General features: G+C 30.5%; 11 protein-coding genes across 11 annotated transcripts; 4 read left to right on the plus strand and 7 right to left on the minus strand.

Moving 5' to 3' along the window:
• Positions 1-93: 93 nt before the first annotated feature.
• HAL9 (Hal9p) lies at positions 94-2,889 on the minus strand (the record flags this gene model as incomplete). Its single annotated transcript, XM_046081057.1, has 1 exon — positions 94-2,889. The coding sequence occupies one exon, from the start codon at positions 2,887-2,889 to the stop codon at positions 94-96; it is 2,796 nt and encodes a 931-aa protein (XP_045932695.1).
• Positions 2,890-3,216: 327 nt separating this feature from the next.
• On the minus strand, positions 3,217-6,711 carry SCDLUD_005098 (Zn(II)2Cys6 transcription factor domain-containing protein; the record flags this gene model as incomplete). The annotated part of the gene is made up of 1 exon (XM_046081058.1): positions 3,217-6,711. The coding sequence occupies one exon, from the start codon at positions 6,709-6,711 to the stop codon at positions 3,217-3,219; it is 3,495 nt and encodes a 1,164-aa protein (XP_045932696.1).
• Positions 6,712-7,121: 410 nt separating this feature from the next.
• On the minus strand, positions 7,122-9,176 carry BUD14 (protein phosphatase regulator BUD14; the record flags this gene model as incomplete). Its single annotated transcript, XM_046081059.1, has 1 exon — positions 7,122-9,176. The coding sequence occupies one exon, from the start codon at positions 9,174-9,176 to the stop codon at positions 7,122-7,124; it is 2,055 nt and encodes a 684-aa protein (XP_045932697.1).
• A 788-nt stretch (positions 9,177-9,964) lies between these two features.
• ADE1 (phosphoribosylaminoimidazolesuccinocarboxamide synthase) lies at positions 9,965-10,882 on the plus strand (the record flags this gene model as incomplete). Its single annotated transcript, XM_046081060.1, has 1 exon — positions 9,965-10,882. One exon carries the CDS (start codon positions 9,965-9,967, stop codon positions 10,880-10,882), a length of 918 nt encoding a protein of 305 aa, XP_045932698.1.
• A 66-nt stretch (positions 10,883-10,948) lies between these two features.
• KIN3 (serine/threonine protein kinase KIN3) lies at positions 10,949-11,965 on the minus strand (the record flags this gene model as incomplete). The annotated part of the gene is made up of 1 exon (XM_046081061.1): positions 10,949-11,965. The coding sequence occupies one exon, from the start codon at positions 11,963-11,965 to the stop codon at positions 10,949-10,951; it is 1,017 nt and encodes a 338-aa protein (XP_045932699.1).
• A 291-nt stretch (positions 11,966-12,256) lies between these two features.
• Positions 12,257-15,637, minus strand: CDC15 (serine/threonine protein kinase CDC15; the record flags this gene model as incomplete). Its single annotated transcript, XM_046081062.1, has 1 exon — positions 12,257-15,637. The coding sequence occupies one exon, from the start codon at positions 15,635-15,637 to the stop codon at positions 12,257-12,259; it is 3,381 nt and encodes a 1,126-aa protein (XP_045932700.1).
• A 723-nt stretch (positions 15,638-16,360) lies between these two features.
• On the plus strand, positions 16,361-17,116 carry SCDLUD_005103 (uncharacterized protein; the record flags this gene model as incomplete). The annotated part of the gene is made up of 1 exon (XM_046081063.1): positions 16,361-17,116. The coding sequence occupies one exon, from the start codon at positions 16,361-16,363 to the stop codon at positions 17,114-17,116; it is 756 nt and encodes a 251-aa protein (XP_045932701.1).
• Positions 17,117-17,227: 111 nt separating this feature from the next.
• ASF1 (nucleosome assembly factor ASF1) lies at positions 17,228-18,115 on the minus strand (the record flags this gene model as incomplete). Its single annotated transcript, XM_046081064.1, has 1 exon — positions 17,228-18,115. The coding sequence occupies one exon, from the start codon at positions 18,113-18,115 to the stop codon at positions 17,228-17,230; it is 888 nt and encodes a 295-aa protein (XP_045932702.1).
• Positions 18,116-19,229: 1,114 nt separating this feature from the next.
• UTH1 (SUN family protein UTH1) lies at positions 19,230-20,549 on the plus strand (the record flags this gene model as incomplete). Its single annotated transcript, XM_046081065.1, has 1 exon — positions 19,230-20,549. One exon carries the CDS (start codon positions 19,230-19,232, stop codon positions 20,547-20,549), a length of 1,320 nt encoding a protein of 439 aa, XP_045932703.1.
• A 625-nt stretch (positions 20,550-21,174) lies between these two features.
• AIM25 (Aim25p) lies at positions 21,175-22,170 on the plus strand (the record flags this gene model as incomplete). Its single annotated transcript, XM_046081066.1, has 1 exon — positions 21,175-22,170. One exon carries the CDS (start codon positions 21,175-21,177, stop codon positions 22,168-22,170), a length of 996 nt encoding a protein of 331 aa, XP_045932704.1.
• Positions 22,171-22,192: 22 nt separating this feature from the next.
• Positions 22,193-23,044, minus strand: SHB17 (sedoheptulose-bisphosphatase; the record flags this gene model as incomplete). The annotated part of the gene is made up of 1 exon (XM_046081067.1): positions 22,193-23,044. One exon carries the CDS (start codon positions 23,042-23,044, stop codon positions 22,193-22,195), a length of 852 nt encoding a protein of 283 aa, XP_045932705.1.
• Positions 23,045-23,706: the final 662 nt, after the last annotated feature.

The following is a 23,706-nucleotide window of genomic DNA, read 5'->3' on the forward strand; positions in this document are numbered from 1 at the left end:
AAGTTTATATATCTGTATCTATGTATCTATCTATTTCTCTTATCTTCCCCCCTCCCCCTTGCCTTCTCTCTTCATATATATATGCCCATAATATCAAATGGTCAATCCTAATAAGGCAGCTATTTGGAAAATAGTTTCATCAAGACGAACAAAGGCCTCATTTGCCAGTTCGTCAATTTTATATTTTTCCCATTTTTCTGATTTTTTCATTGAAATAGAAATAACCCTTTCAAAATTTTCCTCGTTTAGATCAGCAAAAAAATCTTGGAAAAGTTGTCCTTCGATATGAGCATTTGTATCCCAATATGTTTGGTAGATAGCTTTCAATTCCTTTGCTATGTTTAGAATATTTAGTTTTTTATTTTTATAAATGTTCCTTAAAGTGGCACTAGCTTCTGATAAGTCCTTGTCAACAAAGTTACAAGTTTCATAGAGTTTCGAGGTGCTATATTGATTATATTCATTAAACATCAAGCCCAAACTTATGGCGTTGGTAACAAACGAATAGATATAGCAAACAATACCATTGTACGAGTGATTCGGATTGTATTTTTTAAATTGAGAATTCAATGTATTGAATGACTTCAATAAAAAGGATAAATACTCTTCCCTTTTATCTGCTTTAACTTCGCCCATAACCATGAAAAATATAGTGACAAATGCGAAAAAGAAACTATAAACCGATTTTGTGTTTGTGAGATCCATAACATCTAGATGTTCCAATGCATTTAAATTATTAATAGAGTGCCTTTCCAGCGAGCTTTTACTATTTTGAATTAATTTCAAAATGTCGTGTCGTGAAAGAGAAGCTGGACCTTTGTTGTCATTTATAAAACGTAGTATAAATCCATTTAATAAGCAATGCAAATAATTGTATTCTATATGTATGGATAAGATCCTCTTGACATAAGTAGTATATTTTAAGTTGTTGAGTTCATCAGAATAAACATTGAAAAGATTGGATATTAACTGACGATATTGTTCTATTTTTAAGAAGTCCGGCAAATTTTTTCTCCACTTTAACAGTTGATCTTCTAAAATAAAATATTTGTCGATAACAGAATCAAAATCTATGTTTAATAAACTAGTACCGCTAAAAAAATTCAAGTGTATATTTGAAGCAATATCATAAAGTTGGGCCATGTAATAATACATATAAATGGGGAAAAGTCTTAGTTCTTTCAAACAAACTTTTAGACAATCATCTACATCGGACAAAGCCTCAAGTTCAGCCACAACATCATCCGGTACCGATATAGAATGGGCCCAAACTTTAATAATATTGGAAAATGCGTAATCAGTTAACACATCAGCATCAACGGCTAACATGATTGGCGTTTCGTTAAATTTTAGAGATCTACCAAGACTTTCACAGTATCCTAAAAACCAGAAATATTTCTTCAACATAAAAGATTTTGTAGATTCTTTGTGAACTGGTCTCAATACATGACAATTCATTTTCTCACAAAGATAAAGAAATTTCATCAATATTTCATGCGATATGTCTTCGTTTAGTTGGGAGTTGCAATAATGATAAAGCATAAATATTCCCTTCAATGTTTCCCAGCTATCGAAAGACGAATCTATTATTTTATAGTAGTAGAAGGAGTTGTATAAAGTTTCTATTTCTATTTTTCGAATTTCTTCGGAGGTAATAATCAATTTGTCTTTTCTAATTAATAAATCATCCGAACCTCTACATCGAAACACATATGCACCAATACATAGCGTTATATTTAATAATAACAAATTAGGGACTAATTCTGGATGAAATGCCGTATTAGTAGTGTCCACGTTCTCAGTGCTGGAAAAATTTTTTCTGTTGTTTAAAACAAGATGATAATCTTGTGCAAGTCCTTCCACATCTGTTTCACCAAACAAATTAAATTGATGCGATATGACCTCTTTTTTAAAGATTTCTATTAGCCTTTTACATTTGTTCAGAGACGGTAATTCGAAAGTCATTTGTAACGGATTGTTATTCGTGACTTTATTTCTGGCGTTCAAAATATTTAACAAATTCAAAATCTTAGAACCTAGAAAATTAATGATACAATATTCGGCGTGGACATCTCTCATTAAATATAATGGTTTGATAATATTTGGCTGAAACCCGTTTTTAATATAGATGTTATGTTTCAATTCTTCGATTAAGAAAGTATTAACAAACGAACACGAAAGGGGATTATAAGCTTTGGAGAATTTATAACCCGATTTATCAAAACAGTTGACTCCAAAGGTTTTAATAGTATTTAAAGGCTCAGGAGTTTTTTTTTCGCTGAATGTGCGTTGCGCAGCAGAATTACTATTACTATTACCACCATCATTATCACTATCGTTATCATTACTATTATTATTATTATTACCGCTGGTTAATTTTTGAACCAAATCTGTTAAATAGCCAATTTTTGATTCTAAATTTGACAATCTATGACATACGCTATTATTCAAAAACAAGGAAGAATCACTAGAACCTGTACTCACTGGAATATCACCCACATCGATGGAAGGTGCATTGAGAAAAATATTATTTTTAATACCATTAGGTGGTACGGAAACAACTTCTTTCTCTAAAGAACATCTTAAACGTATTTCTTCAATAGACTCTCTCTTATGCTTTATTTTTCTTTTAACTTGCTTTTTCAAAAGAGAATTATAATGTTGATGGAACGTACAATCCATTGCTAATTTCACACAATTGGAGCACTTACCAGTATGAACATCTACATCGCTACACTTAATTTTTCTTCTTCTACAATTATCACAAGCTCTTATAGCTCTTGGTCGATTTACTCTAATCAGTTGGTCTTTAGTTGATTTAATAGATTGTAAAGTTAAATCATCATCAGGAAGAATATCTTGGTTAGTATTTTCATTACCCTCCGACATTATCTGAATACAATATTCCTTTAACGGTTAGAGTTCCAATATTATTACGAATGGGTTATTATTGAACGAAAGGGTTTAAATTGAGGTATATATAAGGCCATTACGCCAGTTTTAGAAAGAATAAAATACATGGGAAAAAAAAAAAAAAAAAAAAAAGAAAAAAAAAAAGCAATAAAAAAAACAAAAAAAAAAAAATTGACAATAATTCTTAAATCCAAATTTATATGTTGCAATTAACAGAAAAACTGTAACAATGGAAAAAAAAAAAAAAAAAAAAAAAAAAAAACCCAAGCAAACAAACAAACAAAAAAAAAAATTTTTATGTGTTTAGAATACACTTAAATCCAACATTTTTGACAGTTTCGTCATCAATTCATATTGTTTATGAAACGGTGATACTCGATAAATTGAAAACGGAAGTTTATCACAGGCTAATTTTGCAGCTTTATTATTAACACTATTATCAACATGTATATTATTATAAATATTTCCATCATTCCGGTTACCATTGTGCAACAAATCGCCCGTTAAAACAGATCTATAATTTTGTTTTATAGGTATAGCTTCATAAAGTAACTGTTCTAATTTTAACAACCCTTCTTTCTTACCTTCAAAAAACCTATTTAGAATCTTGGAAGCTTCTCTTATGTCACTAAAAGTTGTACCAATAATATCCTGTAATACGCTGTCATCACATTTATCATAGTCATAAAATTTCAACACTATATCTGTGGCTTCGATTATGAACGAATACATGAAACATATTGTTGTGTTATACGGCGTTGATGTGATTGTGGTAGCTTCAGATAATGGAGCAAACTGTGCCTTGAATTGATTAAATGATTGAGCAATTAGTTTTACATATTCAAATGTTTCATTAGCATTAGGATCGCTTCCAATAGTGATACAAAATAAATTATTAAACCCAATAAAAAAATTATTAATCAACTCAGCAACACCTATATCTGATAAATCTTCAATATTGCTCAATGATTTAACGTTTTCCACGGCATATTTTTTAACTTGCTTAATGGAGTGTTCAAGTATTGCATCCACATCATGCCGGGAATCGACAATACATTTTTTATTATCTTGAATAAAATTTAGTATGAATCCAGCCAAAACGCAATGAATATAGTTGTACTGACTATTCATATACTCGATTCGTTCCACAAACACTCCGTATGTCAGAACTCTTTCTTCATGGTCTTTATAACGATCACAAAATAGCGAGATACTTTGTTTATAATGTTCCAATTTTATTGTGTTTGGTAAATTATATTCCCAATTGTTCAATTGTCCCTGTAAAAAAATAAACTTATCCAACATTTGATCGAAATTATAATTTAATAATGCAGGTGCAATAAAGAAGCTTCCGTAAATCTCAGTAATTATATCAGTTAAGCTAGAGATACAATATAATATGCAAATCGGGAATAGCTTAATTTCTCCATGACAAATATTCAATAAAGCTTGAACATTATTTGCTGATTGTACTTCTTTAACAAGGCTGGACGGAAACGAATCATCCCAAACAATAAAAACTTTCATAATTTGTAATATGCCAAAATCTGTAAATAAATCAGTATCTTTGAAATTTGTAATTGCAATATCACACCATTTAACAGTTCTGGTTACATTATCCATATAGGCCAGCCAATATAAATGTACTTTAGCCATGTATGTTTGTGGAGATTCATTATTTTCACATAATAGTCTATTACAGCCCAACCTTTGGGCAATGTTTAAAAAGGTAGCCAAGATATTGTGAGAAATTTCTTCTGAAAAGTTCCATGAGCAATATGTAAAAAATAGGTATATAGGTTTTAAACACCTCCAACTTTCGTAACAAATACAAATCATACGGAAATAATAGGTGGAATTGCACAGACATTTTAGTTCAATATTATACAGTTCAAAAGCATCAAAAACAATTTTATCCTTTCTCACCAAAAAATCATCTTTAGCAGTAGATCTATAAATGTATGCGCTCAAACATAAGACGATATTTAAAGTAAAATATTTGATAAGTTGTCCCTCTTTAGATTTATTATGCGTTCTGTCTAGGCTAAAGATATCATCTAATATTGCGTTCATATCAGCATCTTGAAAATAGTTTATTTTAGTACCCAATTTTGATTTATTAAAAATTTCAATCAATCTTTTACATTTATTTAAAGGAGGGAACCTGAAAACTTGGAAAACATCTGGATCTTGATATTCAAGATTAGAATCAAATTCTTGGTGCGGGATGTCTGAATTTTGGATATTAATAATATTGGAATAACGATAGGAATTATTATTAGTATTAGTTGTATCGTTTGGTAAATATGAATCAAACGGCTTTTCTACGTTATTAATATGATAGTAATTTAATAGATTATATTTTTTGGACTCTAAGTACTTCAAAATCAAAAATTTATCAAATTTAGATTTGATATTTTTAAATGATTTAGCAAAATGTGAAATTTTGTTTTTGTTGTTGTTCAACAATTGTTCCCAATTTTTAGTGGTTACTGAATTATTTATTGAGCACTCCAAAGGATTATAATAACTATATTTTAGATTATAATTATAATTAGCTGATAAACATGAAAATGAAGTCATTGGGCAATTTTTTATTGGTAAAGTAGTAGGATTATTAAATAGATTAGCTTGCATTTGCTGCTGTACCAAATGATTATAAAGATTATCATCATTAGTAATGTTGCTTGAGTTTGGTTGTTTGCTAGGTATAGAATATTTTTGAAATTTATTGCTGTGCCAAGAATCAGAAAGGGGTATTTCTGTATTATGCTTTTTTTGGAGTGAATATTGCTGTTTGGAAAGTTGAGAATCTTTATTGCATAATTGCTTAGTTCCTGAAATATTAGTATGTTTCGAACTATTGTTATTTATGTTTAGACCAACAGCTGTAGGCAAATTATTCATTAATATATTTACCAACTTTGTTAGTTTACTTAATTGGTTTTCTATTCTATCTATTTGAGAAGAATTGTTATTAATATTACTATCTCTATTATTAGTATTGTTGATGTTGTTGTTGTTGCTGTTGTTGTTGTTGCTGTTGTTGTTGTTGCTGTTGTTATTGCTAGTCTTATTACTGTTAGTATTATTAGTATTACTATTAGCACCATCATCATCATCATCATCATCATCACTCTCCGTCAGTTTAGAAAAAGTATTGTCATCATTACCTACAAAAGCAGTGTCCAAATAATTTGCCTTATTTTCCAGCTTGTCAGCAGTATTTGGTATTAAAATATCGTCAAGCTGATAGTTATCATGGTATAAATGAGCGGTGTTCTCTGAGTAATGATTAATGTAATTGTCCTTTTTTATTTCCAAAATTTCAAGGTCGTTCGGATTGCCAAAGTCATTGCTACCACTATCATTTTTACAATTGTTAGGGTGACTAGTCCCTGTAATAGTTGTAGCAGTCATTAATGTACTGGAAGCTGGACTTAAGGGTTCGGTAGAGGCTAAAATTTCAGAAATATCACCAGTAGAGGCGGAATTTAATGTTCCCACAACTTTTTCTAAACGTCTTTTAATTTCTAATTCCTTAATAGTGTGATCTTTCAAGTATAGTTGTCTCTTAGCCTTCCTCCTCAATGCCATATTCTCATAATGATAAAAAGTACAATCCACATCTAATTTAATACAATTAGTACATTTTCCTAATACAGGATCCAGTTCTGTACATTTTATTTTTCTTTTTCTGCAATCATCACAAGCCTTATTGACTCTTTTGTTTCCACTTGTGCTGTCTCTGATTTTTTTTAGTGTTAGATCACTCTTATCGTTTTTATTGTTATTCATCTTAACAGATTAAGCAGGAGAATGTATATAAAATGAAAAAAATGGCAATATGACTGATATATTTCTCAGAGTGTTGTTAATTATTGAATATATATTTATTATGATTAAGTATATCCTATTATTATTGCTATTATTATTATTATCCAGCACGGCAATAAAAAGGAAAAAGAAAGAAAAAAAATATATATATATATATTAAAAAAATGTTAAAAAGATACATTCACACTATTAAAAGATCCGTTATCTGCATTGTCCGAAGTTATCCAGAAGAATAAAAAAAAAAATGTAAATTTTAATATAAAATTATAAACATTAAAATTGAATAGATTCATAATAATAATAATTAAATAAATCAAATACAAAAAAGAAAAAAAAAAAAAAAAAAAAAAAAAAGAAAACTAATATTTTGTTCACTGCCCCCTATGCATTTCAATTTTGGCCATCAAGTTGCTAAATTTATCAAATATTGGTTTATACAGTTCATTGATATCTGGATGCATGGTGCTGTCAATTGCACTATTATTATTACTTACAGCATTATGAAGCTGCATTAAAGGTGTTGCTTCGCCGCTGTTTAATTTTGAAATATCAGAAAGTGCTTTAGATGGAGGTAATGCTAAAATGTTACTATTACTATTATTGCCGAGTACAGAATATTTTTTATAGTCGTTTATATTGGTGTTTATAATGTCGTTTTTGGTGGTAACATCATTGTTTCTATTCATTGAAACCAGTCTATTATTATCGCTATTTATAATACCACTATCACCACTGCCAGAATTGTTATTTTTTACATTGTTAATATTTCCAACACTATTCTTCCTATATGTAAAATATGGTTGCTGCTCTAATTGAGGAGAATAGTAATCACAATCAGTGGTGAATTCCGAAGATGATGGCGAAAATTCTCCAATAGATGGAGAATAATCTGATGCATTGACATTACCTGTTGGATTGTTCGTACCATTCGAATTTTTAGGAAACATAGATGGTGGTGCTGTAAAAACTTGTTGCAAAAGATCGTCGTCATCTTCCTCTTCCTCATTATAATCGTCATCATCTTCTGCTCCACTATATTCGTTATCTACTTGTCCGCTATTTTTATCAGTAGAAGTGATATTTTTACGCACTTTACTTATTTGTAAGGGTGGCATATTATTCCATGAAACATCACTTATATTATCATCGTTGTTTTTATTATGAGGATTATCCAGATTATGCAAATCTTCATTTTCATCGTAGTCACCGCCTAAATCAATAGTTTCATCATGCATTGTTTCACCATCATCCGACCCATTTTTTTCAACATAACTTACCACATTATTAAAACTCACAGATTTTATACTACTACTATTATTATTATTATTATTGTTATCATTATTAGTATTATTAGCAGTAGTATTAGTAGTAGATATAGATTCATTACTGTCAGAAAAAGATCTACTATAATCATTGTTTTTAGTACCGCTCAAGTAATATCTCTTGTTAATCTCTTCCAAATTATCTACACCACTATTAGACATATTTTCATTCTTCCAACAATTCAGTCTGGCCAATCTTTCTGGGTACATCTCTAATATCTCAGCAGGCGCAAAACCTATTCTCCCATCACTAGATCTTTTAACCAGCCACCAATAGCTATCTTGATCATTTAATAAGACACAACTTTCATCTTGTTTTAAATTGCAATGACTTGGATCTGGCCCTTCAAATGGGTATAAAGCATACAATTTATTTGGGTCTAATTCTTTTGGAGGAGGAGGTGGTGGTGGATCAGCAATATCTTCGTCGTCGGAAATATCTGAGTCTAAATCTTCTCCATATTCATTTTCCTCAACATTTTGTGTTTCATCCGCACTATTTTCTATGAATTTATTATCTTCCTCTTCTTCTACATAATCTTTATGATGTTCTTTGTTATCTAACAAGCGCTTTTCAAATTGTTCTTCAAAGTCTGAATCTGAATAGTTATCATAATCTTCTGTTGTTGCATTATGATGTATTTTGCCATTCTTTGATAATTCATAATTATCATGATGCTTAGAAATGTTCTTGGAATTAATACTATTCAAAACAGTTGGTGACTTGTTATGGGAAATGGTAGTATTTATTGCTGCTACATTATTATTGTTATTGGTATTAATCTGGCCCACAATATTGGCCTTGATGCTTTCATTATTATTATTGATGGTATTTGTATTATCGTTGGTATCTACAGGTGCTTTTGTTATAACTACACTTCCACTATTACTAGAGTTGTCATCAATACCAGGACGCATACCATATTGTGAAAAAGATGGTTGTTTTGAATTTTTGATATCATTGAATATATCCTGATAATTTGTACTCGATTCAACCAATGCTGGGTCTCCTAGTAAACTTTTATGATGTGCATTCAGCCCTTTTATCACCATTACGTTATTATTATTATTATTGTTGTTGTTGTTGTTGTTGTTATTATTCATCCTGATTGTTTTGATTGTTGATATATTTATTACACAATGATTATTTTTTTTTTTTTTTCCTCTATTAATATATTTGAACAAACACACCGAGAATAGTCAAAAACAGATATAGGATAATAATAATAAAAATTGAAAAAAAAAAAAAAAAAAAAAAGAAAATTTTTTTTCTAATTTGACAGTAGAAGGGATGGGATACAAAGAAAGTTGATCTATTTTATGAAAGAATGGTTGACTTTTCGTTGCTCACAACAACAGCAATTTCCCTTTGTACCAATGAAAATAAATCAATTTCAAAGTAAAAGCCAAAAAGAAAGAAAGAAAGAAAGAAAGAAAAAGAAATAAAAACAAAAATTTTATTATTTTTAATATGCGGATGCATATATATATATGTCAACGCTACCCGGACATGTAGCATTTCAATAATAATAAATTTAATTTATTTATTTTTAGATTATTTAAAAATATGCCGTCGTTGTTCCATCCTCCGCATTATGCTAAATCCGTACTTAATCGGACATCGTGCCTAATGGTATCAACAGAAGTCACTTTTCATTTATGTGATTATTTATTTTACTTGTTTTTAATTGCATTTTCTTTTTGACTTCGCTTTATAAAATAATATCAACCATAAAAAAAAAAAAAAATTAAGAAATATTAAAATAAGAGTGGTTTTGTATAGCTTTATTAATTAACCATTTATTATTTCATATTTCATCTTGTGAATCCTCGAACTTCACAAAAAAAAAAAAAAAAAAAGAGAAAAGAGAAAATCAAATAATCATATAAAAATGGCTACTGCTTTAACAGAAACAAACTTGGACGATATCCTACCCTTGATTGCTAGAGGTAAAGTTAGAGATATCTACAAAGTTGACGACAAGACCTTACTGTTTGTTGCTACAGACAGAATTTCTGCTTATGATGTCATCATGAAGAACGCAATCCCGGATAAAGGTTCCATCCTAACAAAAATCAGCGAATTTTGGTTTGATTTTTTGCCAATCAGAAATCATTTGGTTCAAATCCCTGAAGGTAAAACGATATTCTCTTATTTACCAGAAAAATTGGGCCAAGAAGCTAAATATAAGAATCAATTGGAAGGTAGATCCTTATTGGTACGTAAATTCAAATTGATTCCTTTGGAAGTCATAGTCAGAGGTTACATCACTGGTTCTGCTTGGAAAGAATACTGTGCTACCCAGACCGTTCATGGTGTTCTCCAACCAAAAGGTTTAAAAGAATCTCAGCAATTTCCTCATCCAATTTTCACACCATCCACTAAGGCAGAATTAGGTGATCATGATGAAAATATTTCCATTGAAAAAGCTGAACAATTAATTGGTAAAGACTTATGTGATAGAGTTGGTAAGATCGCCATTGATTTATACACCAAGGCCAGAGATTATGCCAAGAATAAAGGTATTATCATTGCTGATACCAAATTTGAATTTGGTTTAACAGATGATGGTAAAGAAATCGTATTGGTTGATGAAGTTTTGACTCCAGATTCATCTCGTTTTTGGAGTGCTGAAAATTACAAAATTGGCCAAGGTCAAGACTCCTTTGATAAACAATTTCTAAGAGATTGGTTAACTAGTAATAAATTGAATGGTGTTGAAGGTGTTTCAATGCCGGAAAATATTGTTAAAGAAACTCGTTTGAAATACATTGAAGCCTATGAAATAATCACCGGCTCCAAATGGTAAAATATTGGCATATATCCATATCTATCTACATATATATCCATATCTATATCTATATATGCACATGTTCTAATATCTGTTTTCTGTGACTCTTTGTTCTAAATGTTTTTCAATATTTACAAGTTCCTTTTCATATGCCAATAATTGTTTTTCAAACAATTCTAACTGTAGCGACTTGGCCATAATCTTGGCTTGGATATCGTTTAAAATATCCATTACAGAATATCTATCTCTTAAATCAACCGTAATACATCTATCTATTATATTTCTTAAACTTTTTGAATAAAAGTCGCTGACGGGCTCATAAACAGCAGCAACAATTCTATTTTCCAAATCTGTAAAATTCTTGGCTCCCTTGAACGGTGGCCGCAAACTACACATTTCATATATGCAACAACCAAGTGACCAAACATCACTCAATGGAGAATATGGTTTATCTTTAAGCAGCTCCGGTGACATATAATAGGGTGTTCCAACATAGGTTGTGGCAAATTGATTTTTACTTTTTAAACTTTTAGCCAAACCAAAATCCCCCAATTTAGCCATTACTTCATTGAAAGGATATCCGTCTTTTATGTTTGTTAAAAATATATTTCCAGGTTTAATGTCTCTGTGTATTACAATGGCATCGTGATTATTACTTTCTGGCTTTTTAACTTTATCAAAGATTAGATTTAAGTGTGGGTAATCCAGACCATAGTGGCATCTCCACAATGCCAGGGATATTTGGACCAATATTCTCCAAATCAAATATTCAGGCATTTTTTTTTTATATTTTTCTCTAAAATCTCGAATTAAATGCGATAAATCTCCACCATCACAGTATTCCATGTATATGTAAACTACCCCATCTTTATAATCAAACGTCACAAACTCAACAATGTTTGGGTGTTTTAAACTGCTTAAAATCTTGCATTCGTTAATTAATTGTTGTCTTTCCTTTATTGACATGTGACTGAACTTGATTTCTTTCCTAACCAAATAAGTGTTAGTACTTAGATCTAGTACTTTACGAACAGATCCGAAAGAACCACTTCCAATCTTTTCTAAAATTTGATATTTATGTTGTAAGAATTGCTTAGACATGGTTATTTGAGGGGTGTATATACTGTTATACCAGTGTTTTTTTTATTTTTTTTCTTTTTCTTTTTCTTTTTCTTTTTCTTTTTTGGGTATTAAAATAAATAACAAATATTATTTTCAAATATCAAAAATATTTTCCAGAAAAAAAATAAAAAAATAAAAAAAATAAAAAAAACTCATCTTTGTTTCAAGGGTTTCCAGATACGGATACTTAACCATAATAAATTAAAAAATATCTAACGTTTACCATCAAAATTATGCAATTATTATTATTATAAATATTCTTGTATTTATTTATGCAAATGTTATAGATTCATTATATATCTTATTAATATCTTTAACTAATTGTTTGATTAAAATAGAATTATATCCAACCCTAGTACTTTCATTTTCCCATAACTTAATTAAAATATCATTCACGTCTCTCAAATTATGTGTTCTTGCTTTTAAAAAAAAGTGGTTTTGATCACTGTTTCTAAAGTTATTAGACGTATACTTGTTTTGCGCCTTTAAAGCTATCTGTAAGTAATCTATTTTTTTATTATTTTGTCCACTCTTATCTGCTACCATTGAAGATTGCTCCCTTTCTTTTTTCGTATATTCTGTGAACCTATATTCAACGTATTGCCAAAAAACATTCTTCAAGAATTTTAAAAAGTCAATTTGAATAATTAAACTGCCCTTGAATTTCTCCAAAATTTTAACCACTACAATAACAAATTGAGGGTTCCCGACAATTAATTGTGCAATAGGTGAAATATAATTTAGATCGTTAGAAGTATCCGCTTCTAAGCCATGAATATTGGTACTAGATAATTTTGAACTTATCCCAATGTATTTATCATCTTGGAAAAAATCGTTCATTATAAAATTATTACTATAACGTTTGTCTTGTTGGTGCTCATCGTTTGCCTTTTGGATAGTTGTTAACGCCATTAATAATTTATTCAATTTTTTGAAAACATTTTCAAAATCCTGGCTGTTTAATAATCTATCATTGAAAAGGGGGAAAACTATAGAATTTATGCTATATTTTTTAACTTTAGTGCCACTGGTAGGTAATATGATTTCAGTTGGTGAAAACTCCAAATTTGTTATCTTAGGCAAACAGTTGCTTAATACTTCAATAGCACACCATGTATAAGTAGATTCTGGAAATTCATCCAAAAACGTAAACGCAGTCTCACAGTATTTAATTAACAAATCCTGAGTATTTTTCAAGCTGATTTCACTAGTTAATTCAGCACTTAGTCTAATAACAAACTTGATCAAATACGAATAATGCGTAATACTATCTTGTGGAATATTTTTATGGATTCTCAAAAAATCTTTACAAACAACAGGCATATCTATGTTTGAAATTAGTTGCGTTTTGTAAGTTTGGTTTGTGTGTGATATGTTATAGACTAGTTCAATAAAATATCTCGTTGTTTTAAAATCTGATTTTGAGAGTTGTTTATTAGAAGCATCCAAGTTTTCTAATTTCGTTTTAATGGTGGGCAAAATCACATTTGTTAACCATTGAAATACATACGAAGATATATTATACGTATTTGATCCGGTAGCCGAAGATGATTCTGATATTCCCAACGAATGCGATGCTAACAGTAATGCTTGTATATTGTTATGGTTTGTGTCCACTTTTGTTAAATTATTTAAGCATTTTAAAACAGTATGGTTCCAACTAGAATGATGTGTCATTTCTCTTAAAAGATTCTCTCCAATAGATATACCGTTTTGTGTAGTTTCATACAATAAGTATTGACAATCCTTAATTATTTGTATTGAAGTCTTATCATTAACATCATGAACTTTTTTTAAATTTTTCAAAACTGCAGGCAACCATTTGTTCCCGACTAGTTCAGAGTATATTTTAGTATTGCAATTAATTAAAAATACAGATAGATGTATAACAAATTTGATCATTTCAAAGTTATCGCAAAGCTCTATATCTACTAGCTTTATAGCACTGGTGTCTTTTAAAATGGGGAAATTACAAATACTTTCAAGATTGTTTAATAATTTCAACCATTTTAGCGCATCTTTTTTTTCATCTTTTATCTGCTTCAAAAAACATATATAATCTATTAGTAAGGGCATACCATAACTCTTGTTAAATTCGACCAAAAAGTCGGTTTTTTTGGATTTGTAAGCCAACACAAAAAGTTCAAATAATCCAATAATCACAGTATCCTTTCGTGAGTATAAAAGATAAATTACGACTCCAGTAATTTGAGATATTTCACAGTCTTTTATTATTTTGTCCATACATTTCATAGTATTGCCACTAAAGTTTTGTTGCTTTTTAAACTCTTGTAGTAAGATAGAGCCTGACATACACGGATCTTCATTTGTGCTAATGTTATTTATGGACAACGAATCAATTGCAGTACTAATTGGACTATTGGTGTCTTCACCCTCGGTATTATTTAGCGAACACTTCTCCTTATGTGGCGATCCAAAATCTTCGCCGTCTTCACCAAAATCCTTAAAAAAAATACCGTCTTCATCATGCTCTTTAAATTTTTTCAATTTTTGTAATTTAACTAAATTCCCGTTCGCAGTTTGGTTGATCCAAGGATCGTCCTCCAATAAAGTTTTTGCACTTGGTCTTTCAAAAATGTTTTTTGCAAAACATTTAGCTATAAACTGTATGACGGATTTAGATAGTTTGAATTTGGAGGGAATGTGGTAAACATCATGCATTACTGCGTAACAAACAGCTTCTCTGTTCAAATTGAAAAAGGGTGGGTCTCCAGTTAATATTTCAACAACCGTTGCTCCAACAGACCATATATCTGACTTAGTCGTGGCGCCTTGTCCCAACAATATTTCGGGAGCCATCCAATTGGGACTTCCCACACAGGTCATTGCCACATTAGTGACCTTAGTGGAAACACCAAAATCAGCTAATTTGATGACATTTTTATTATCTAATAGCAAATTAGCTGCTTTTATATCTCTATGAATGACACCCTGTTCATGTAAATAAGTTAGGCCTTGTAACGTTTGTTTAACATAGTTAATACTTGTACTTTCATTTAGCGGACCACCGTTTGATTTTATTAGGTCCCTTAAACTGCCATTTGAACAAAGTTCCAATAAAATATATAATTTGGTTTGTTTTTGTATAAAGCCATGGTACTTGACTATATTTGGGTGTTTCAAATTTTTTAGTAAATCGATTTCAACCATATGATCATTTAATAATTCTTCATCATCTTCAAAGGTGACCACTTTAATGGCCAAATCTTTGTTGGTTATTTTATTGACTGCTCTGTATACCACACCATATGCACCGTGTCCTATTTTATTTTTTAATTGGTACTCCACATGTTTGAGTTTTCTGTTTTTGCTTGATATAAAACCGCTGTTGTTTTTGTTGGTGGTGGCTAGTTTTTTTACTTTGGAATAATTGACGTTAACTATATTAGCATCAGTGTTATTTTTACAGTCATTGCTTACTTCATAGGAGCTAGAATTTGGGGATGAATTGTTTGAATTAAAGCTAGTCCTTGCTCCTTGCGCCGGTGTCACATTAATGACATTGTTATTATCACTTAAGATTTTACCATGTACAATACTGGAAGTACTACTGCTTCTGGATGCCATGTTTATAATATTTTCACGACTGTTAGTATTATAAGCCGGTCTAAATCTTGGTTTAGCCATCATTTTATTTGTATTTTTTTTTTTTTTAATATAGAAGAGATAGTCGTAGTAATAAAGTGATTGAATATATTATCTATATTGCTAAAGCAAAGCTTTTGCAAACTGAGACATATAATGTTCGACTTTCGACTTATTAGGTTTGTGCATTTGAATGCTCGAAAAACAGCACGAAACTGCCTTTCATACTGTATTTAAAAAAGAAAATAAGAAAAAAAAAAAAAAAAAAAAAAAACAAATAAAACAAATAAAAATAAAAGGATTAATAAGATTGGTAATATCATTTCCTAATTTGTAAAAAAGCAAAACAAACCATTGATCTTCATATTTCGGTGTTGTCGTTGCGGGCACAAAAATATGAATATCGATTGCTTTTTTTTTTTTTTTTTTTTTTAATGATCATTAAATAGCAAGTGCGAGAAGGCGAAGAGTGCGAGAAGGCGAAGAGTGGGAGAAGACGAAGAGTGCGAGAAGACGAAGAGTGCGAGAAGGTAAAGAGTGCGAGAAGGTAAAGAGTGCGAGAAAGTGAAAATAAAAAAAAATAAAAAACAAGACCCATAAAGAATAAATTTTAACCATAAAAGTAGATAGATGATCTGATATTATATTATCAGATATATAAGCAGCATTAATTATTAAGTGAACCTAATTTTATCATTATGTGTTTGCAAAAAAGAATTTTTATTCCCATTTCTACCTCACCAAATATCAAAATTGATGGACAAATAAATGGTTGAGCTTTCTAAACCAAAGTATTTAAGTAGAGATGAATTAACAAAGTATTATAATAAATCAACTACTAATTACAAGAAAAATGAGATCACTAGACATCACAGTAATACCGACAAGATTTTGAAAACTAAAATTGTTAAACCTTTCAAAAATTCCAGGATAATTTATGAACCTTTTAATTTTAAAAATATTAAAAAAAAAATTGCGCATATTGATGACAATATACATAGAAGTTCCAGCAAAGACAATGATAATGTTCCTGTGCCAAAGTATGTGGAATACGGTAAGGCTATAGAAGGCTATAAATTTGTTACTTTAAAAGAAGAGCAACAGAATGATAATACCTCATTAACTATCAGTAACAATAAAATAATGCCCAACCGTAAAACGGTTTTATTTAACAACTATTTTAATTGTGGGAAATCGAAATGTTGTCATAATACAACAGCCACTGCCAGCAAGGAAAAACATGTCCCTATTTTTGATGGAAATATTACTGTGGAGGAGGGCAACATTAATGATTTAACAAAGATTAACATATTAAGATTTTATCTTCAACTATACGGGCACAATTATACCAATATGACTACTTTTGGCGAAGATTACAATTTAAGGCAGTTATTAAAAAAAGAACGTATTAGGTGGCATCCTGATAAGAATATAATTGATGGTCTTGACAAAAAAGACATTATAGATAAATATACTATAATTTCTCAAGTAGTGAACAAGTTATATGAATCAATGAATAATTGAGGATGTTTTATATATGGAGAAAAAAATATTACATTTTTTTTTTTTTTTTTTTTTTTTTTTTTTTTACTAGTGATAGACTATGAGTATATACATATATAATATTTTGTTAATTCATACTTTAGGAGTAGGTATATCAATTTTATCATTTGTATGGTTATCCTCTTGAATTTTAGTTTCTGGAGTTTCTTCCTTTTCTATTTTAGGTGTTGTTAGACCATTTTCATCTCTTTCCTTTCCTTTTTCATCTCCTTCTCCTTCTCTTTCTTCTCCTTCGTCTTCATCTCCATCTTCATCCTCTTCTTCTTCTTCTTCTTCCGCTTCTAGGTCAATCTCGATATCTTCATCTTCATCTTCGTCATCTTCATCTTCGTTATTCTCTTTCAAAATTTTTCTCTTTTTATTATTATGCTGTTTGTCATCATCGTCTTCCTCGTCTTCCTCGTCTTCCTCGTCTTCCTCCTCCTCTTCTTCTTCTTCCTCTTCCTCATCAACATCAGGTTGTTCAGGCGGATAATTTTCCTCTCCAGTATCATTGTCCCAAACAATATTAAATCTAGTAACTCTTGGTTTTTCAGCAAGTACATTCCTGACAACGTGTTCGATAGGAACAGCACCAGTTGGTGGATTTTCCCTTAGCTCTTCACTATCATATTCATTGTTAACATAATAACCCACTCTAACAAATTCCCTATTGTCATAGCTACAACTTAATAATATGACAGTTACACTAACCAATTCACTAGCAGGAATCAAATCTGGTGAAGGAGGGTCTGCTTGGAAAACAAATTTATTAACACCAACAGGTACTGGACCCACTAATATAGAATCTAATTCTTGATCGTGTTCCAATGATTTGCTACTACCAACATAAGTCAACTTCCATTCTAAGTCATGTTTTAATTCTTCCAAACATTCAAAAGTGATTTCGAATTCATATGGATCGGTAAATTTTGCTGGATTGTTTAATACTTTGACATCTAATAAAGAGACAATTGACATTTGTAGTGGTATGGCAGAGTGCTTTTTGTTTTACCTGATACTGGTTTATATTTAGTATGATTTTGTTATAGTAATGATAATTAACAGTGATAGCAGCTATTTTTAGTTTATTTTTAGTTTATTTTAGCCAAGAAAATATCATTATTCACGAAAGTGGCAAGAGGGGAATGTATTATTTCCTAATTTGGAAAAGAGATTGGAAAAAGAGGGGAATAATATGTTGTGGTTGTTATCATTTTCTACGATATGGAAGATGTGTGAATTTGAGGTTGAAAGAACAACGTGCTTTTTTCTTTTGGTAGAGATTTGTTTACCAAAGCCGGCAATTGTTAAGAAACACGCGCACAGCGGGCTTTCAGATCTGAGATCACGAAAATAAAAATAAACAAAAAGATTTCCCGTTCATCAGGCATTTCTGTACAATTGCGCAGAGCGAAAAAGAAAATCTTGTATTTTTATTTTTAGTTTCTTTTTCTAAAAATATTCTGTTATTAATAACAGTACTTGTCCACTGCGTGTTTTTCTGTGTGTTTCAGTATTAACACTCGCCAGCCCAGTAAAACTTTTCATTTTTTTTTCTTCTTTTTTCTTTCTCGTAAAAAAAAAAAAAAAAATTTTTGTTTTAATAATTAATAAATCGATCTTCAAATCTTTCCATAATTCTTATTACTTTTTTTTTTTTTTTCTTTCTTCTAAACTTATAAATATTTTTAATTTAATGCTGAACTTTCATCACATAAATATCCTTTTTTAATTTTTTATTCCTTTCTTGCTTTGATTTAAATCATTTTTTTAGAAAAAAAAAATAAAAAAGACAAAAAAGAAAAAAAAAAAACCAAGACTAATACTAATCTTTAATAGTTTTAATCCCAGTCACTCCTTTCCTTCCCATATTTTCAAGCAAATACATACAAAAGATTTTGCAAAAATAAATTAATTAAAAAAAAAAAAACAAAAAAAAAACAAAATATTACCAACTTTTAGTCTTTCCTTCCACATATTTTATTTTATTTTATTTTATTTGAAACTTTAATCAATACCCTCGAACCAGAATTTACAATCCTTAAAAAGATATAAACAAAACAGGACAAAAAAAAATTAAAAAATTGCAACTATGAAATATTCAACTTTATTATTATTATCCTCAGTTGGTGCTGCTGCTTTGGCTGCCCCAGCTATTTCTAACGGTCATAACCATCATCACGCCGATGAACAAGTTAAAAGAGATGTTGTTTATGTTACACGTACCCAAATTCAGTATGTCGATGCTCAAGGTAATCCGGTTGATGTTCTTTCTACTGCTACAGTAGATACTGATAGTACTGCTGCTGCTACTACTACTGCTGCTACTACTGCTGCTACCGCTATTGATGAGAGTGATTTAACTGAAAACACTTCTAATGCCAATACAGTACCTACCACTTCTGCAGCTGCCACTACTTCTAATGCCGCTACTACTACTACCAATGCAGCATCTACTACTTCTGCAGTTGCCACTACCTCCACTTTGGAGCCAACTACAACTACTTCTTCTTCTTCTTCTTCCTCCTCCTCTTCTTCTTCAACCACCTCTTCAACCGCTACCACCACCTCTTCCTCAAGCTCTGGTTCGACTAGTATTGATGGTGATTTATCTGACTTTTCTGGTCCAAGCGAAGAGTTTGAAGACGGTGTTATTCCATGTTCCGAATTTCCAGGCGGTCAAGGTGTTGTTTCCTTAGATTGGGTTGGTTTTGGTGGCTGGGCCAGTATTATGAAATTGGATGGATCTACCAGTTCTAGCTGTGAGGATGGTTACTATTGTTCTTATGCTTGTCAAGCCGGTATGTCTAAAACCCAATGGCCATCTGATCAACCAAGTGATGGTAGAACTGTTGGTGGTTTGTACTGTAATAATGGTTATTTATATAGATCTAACACAGACACTAACTATTTATGTGAATGGGGCCAAAACAGTGCATATGCCGTCAATAATGTTGATCAAGAAATTGCTTTATGTAGAACAGATTATCCAGGTTCCGAAAACATGGTTGTTCCAACTGTTGTTCAACCAGGGTCTTCAAAACCAATGAGTGTCGTTGATGAAGACACTTACTTTTTATGGGAAGGTAAAAAAACTTCTTCTCAGTATTATGTTAATAATGCTGGTGTTTCCGTTGAAGATGGCTGTATTTGGGGTACAGATGGTAGTGGCATCGGTAATTGGGCACCAGTTGTTTTGGGTTCTGGATATACCGATGGTATCAGTTACTTAAGTATTATTCCAAATCCAAACAATAAAAACCAACCAAATTACAATGTTAAGATTGTTGCTACCGACGGTAGTTCTATCAACGGTGAATGTTACTATGAAAATGGTGAATATAATGGAAGCGGTTCAGATGGCTGTACTGTTAGTGTCACTTCTGGTTCTGCAAACTTTGTTTTTTACTGAATCAAAGGCTAATGAGCAAGTTAAAAAATTGATATATATATATATACGTGTTAAAAAAAGAGTTTTTTTTTTTTTTTATTAATTGTTTATTGTGTTTTATTAATACTACCGTTATAGTTTGTTTTTTTTCCTTTTTTTTTGTTGCTTTTATTATTATTATTGTTATTATATATTTTATTAAATCGAATTTCTACGAGTAGGAGTCAAAAGCGATATATCGTACTTATCTTATAATAATTATGGAAGAGTTGTCTTTGGTTTTTTTTTATAGTTTTTTTATAGTTTTAATTGTAGTTTTTTTTTTTTTTCTATATTTGAAAGTTTTTTATTTCCTTTCTTTTTCCAACTGCTGTCGGTAACTTCGGACTATGGGGGTTGCTATTTGTTGTATTTTATCATTATTATTATTATTATTAGTGTTAATAATAATATATATTATTTTTCGCTCTTTTAATAGGTTCTTTGCAATGGTTTCGAATTATAATAATTCATCTCCTTTTTCTTTTTATTATTATCAACACATTTTACTATCATAGATTATCGGTTACCTTTCAATAGGTACGTTGCACTTCTAATTTTAATATATTTCCCATTAATATAAATCAATAAAACAAATAAAAACTTAATGTTTTCGAATAGACTTCCAAAAATATCCCTCTGTAAACCTGTATTTAAAATTATCTTTGGAAAGCCAACTCCAACAGTAGCCTTTTCTCATTACATCTCTAGACGTTTATATTCGCCTCGTATAAGGTACAATACTAATGAAAATAACATTTCCAATCCGAATGCATACTATTATGAACATAATAACTCATTTTCAAATACAAACCCACAATACAATAACAACGATCAGAAACCACCAGACTATTATGCCGGTATTTTGAATCAACCTACGCTTGTTATTGAACGTAAATTTGAAGCATTTAACATTTTTCTGGGGGTCGAACAGGCTAATAAGTATAGAATTTTGGATGTCAATGGGAATCAATTGGGTTATATACTTGAAAGTTTGGAATCTTTCCCCGCAGTTATTAAAAGACAACTATTTAGAACACATAGATCTTTCCAAATCGATGTTTTCGATAATTTTGATAATAAAATTTTAAGTTTTACAAGGCCCTTCAGGTTTATCAACTCATATATCCAGGCAGTAAGTGATAACAATTCTTCTAATGGTACACCTCATGTCTTGGGGGAAAGTAGACAGGTCTGGAATTTGCTGAGAAGAAAGTATGAGTTATTTGAGACCGCCAATTCTACCGTTTCCAGCTCAAACGGAGCTCCAGCTTTCAATCAATTCGGATATGTTGATGCACCATTCTTGAGTTTTGAATTTAATGTACAAGATATAAACGGACTTATTATAGGTGGTGTGGATAGAAATTGGGTAGGTTTGGCAAGAGAATTTTTCACCGATACAGGTGTTTATGTTGTTCGATTTGACAGTTCAATGTGTTACGAAGGAATCTATCCGGATTCAATGTTGAATAAATCCAAAAAATTGTCCTATAATGAACGATGTACTCTTTTGGCTATGGCCATCAGTATTGATTTTGATTATTTTAGCAGACATTCTACTTCAAATGGTGGAATTATTTCCACAACAGATGATATATAATACTCTATACATATGTAAAATTCTATTTAATATCACCATGTTGAGATTCTTCGTCTACAGCTGGTTTAAATGGACCAGCTAGTTCCAAAGCCGGTTCATCTATGTTGTGATGAGAATATGATAAAACACCAACACCGCCAGCATCCAACAAAAACATTGGGTTGTCTACCAAATAGGTGAATTTAGGCAATTTAATAATTTCCAATTCGCCGGTAACATCTTTGCCATTAGCTTCTTTGAATTCAATATGAGAATAAAAGTCTGGTGGTGTTGTATCTTTGTATACAATGCTCTCGACATTTTTCATGAACCATAAAGCTGCAAAATATCTTAATGTGTGGCCGTGTGCAAATACCAAAATGTCACTGTTTTCACCCTTTTCCAAACTTTTGCGGTGTAAGTTTTGGATTCTAGCAATGACATGAGACAATCTGCAACCAATATGTTTGGAAGACTCACCATTTTCGCAACCATCTCTCCAAATATTCCAAGGTCTTTCCTTATCTAGGCCTCTTGATTTTCTCAATTCAACAATTTGGTTGGTCAATAACCCTTCATAGTCACCATATTCCCATTCTCTTAAATCGTTGTCAACAATAACTTTGATATTGGATCTTAAATGTTCTGGAACGTTTTCCAAAATTAGATCTTTCGTTTGAATAGCTCTTGTTCTTGGTGATGTAAAAACATATGTTATGTTTTTAGGGTTAATAAAGTTATTGCCTAAAAACAATGATTTGCTTGTGGCCTTCATTTGTTTAACACCATATGGAGTTAATGGCAGATCAGTTAAGCCAGTATATTGGCCTGACTTGCTCCATTCAGTTTGACCGTGACGAATGATTATACATCTAGGGGTTTCTGTTTTGGGCATAATGTTGTAATGTTATTGATAGGGATGGGATTGGGTTTTGTGTGATTGTTATTGTTTAAAAGAAGTTTTAGGAAGCGGAAGAATATTTTTTTTTCGAACAGACAAAAATAAAAAAAGAAGCAAGCAAAGTTTTAGTTTTTATCGAGATAAAAGTGTTCTTATATACATTTACGAGAGAGCGGTTTAAAAAAAAAAGAGAAAAATTGTAAAAACAAAAAAAAAAAGCAAATTAAAAATAAAAATGAAAATATGAATGAATAAAACAAAGTTTGCTTTATGTCAACTGATTTTTTAGCCTGTATTCAAAAAAAAAAGATAAAAAAACAGAGAAAAAAAAAAAGGCAGTAAATTTTTAAGTTTACGAACACCCAGTAAAAAATTTTATTTGTTGCAAAAAAAAAAAGAAAAAAAAGAGAAAAAAAAAGAATAATAAAAAAAAATGAATATTCTCAATTGGAAATGTGTGGGGAAAGCATGCCCCACCGTTCAAAGTAAAGCAGTATTTATTGTTTACTCTCAGACAGAAACAACAACGATAAATATTGTGGTTTACATAAATCAAAATGACAAATCTTCTTTTTAAAAACAGCAACAATAGGAGAAGATTGTGGTATCCGCCCATTAAAAGATAATTAGTACTTTACAATTGCATTAAACGATTC

Source organism: Saccharomycodes ludwigii, chromosome VII (genome assembly GCF_020623625.1).
Source record: "Saccharomycodes ludwigii strain NBRC 1722 chromosome VII, whole genome shotgun sequence".
Taxonomy (NCBI): domain Eukaryota; kingdom Fungi; phylum Ascomycota; class Saccharomycetes; order Saccharomycodales; family Saccharomycodaceae; genus Saccharomycodes; species Saccharomycodes ludwigii.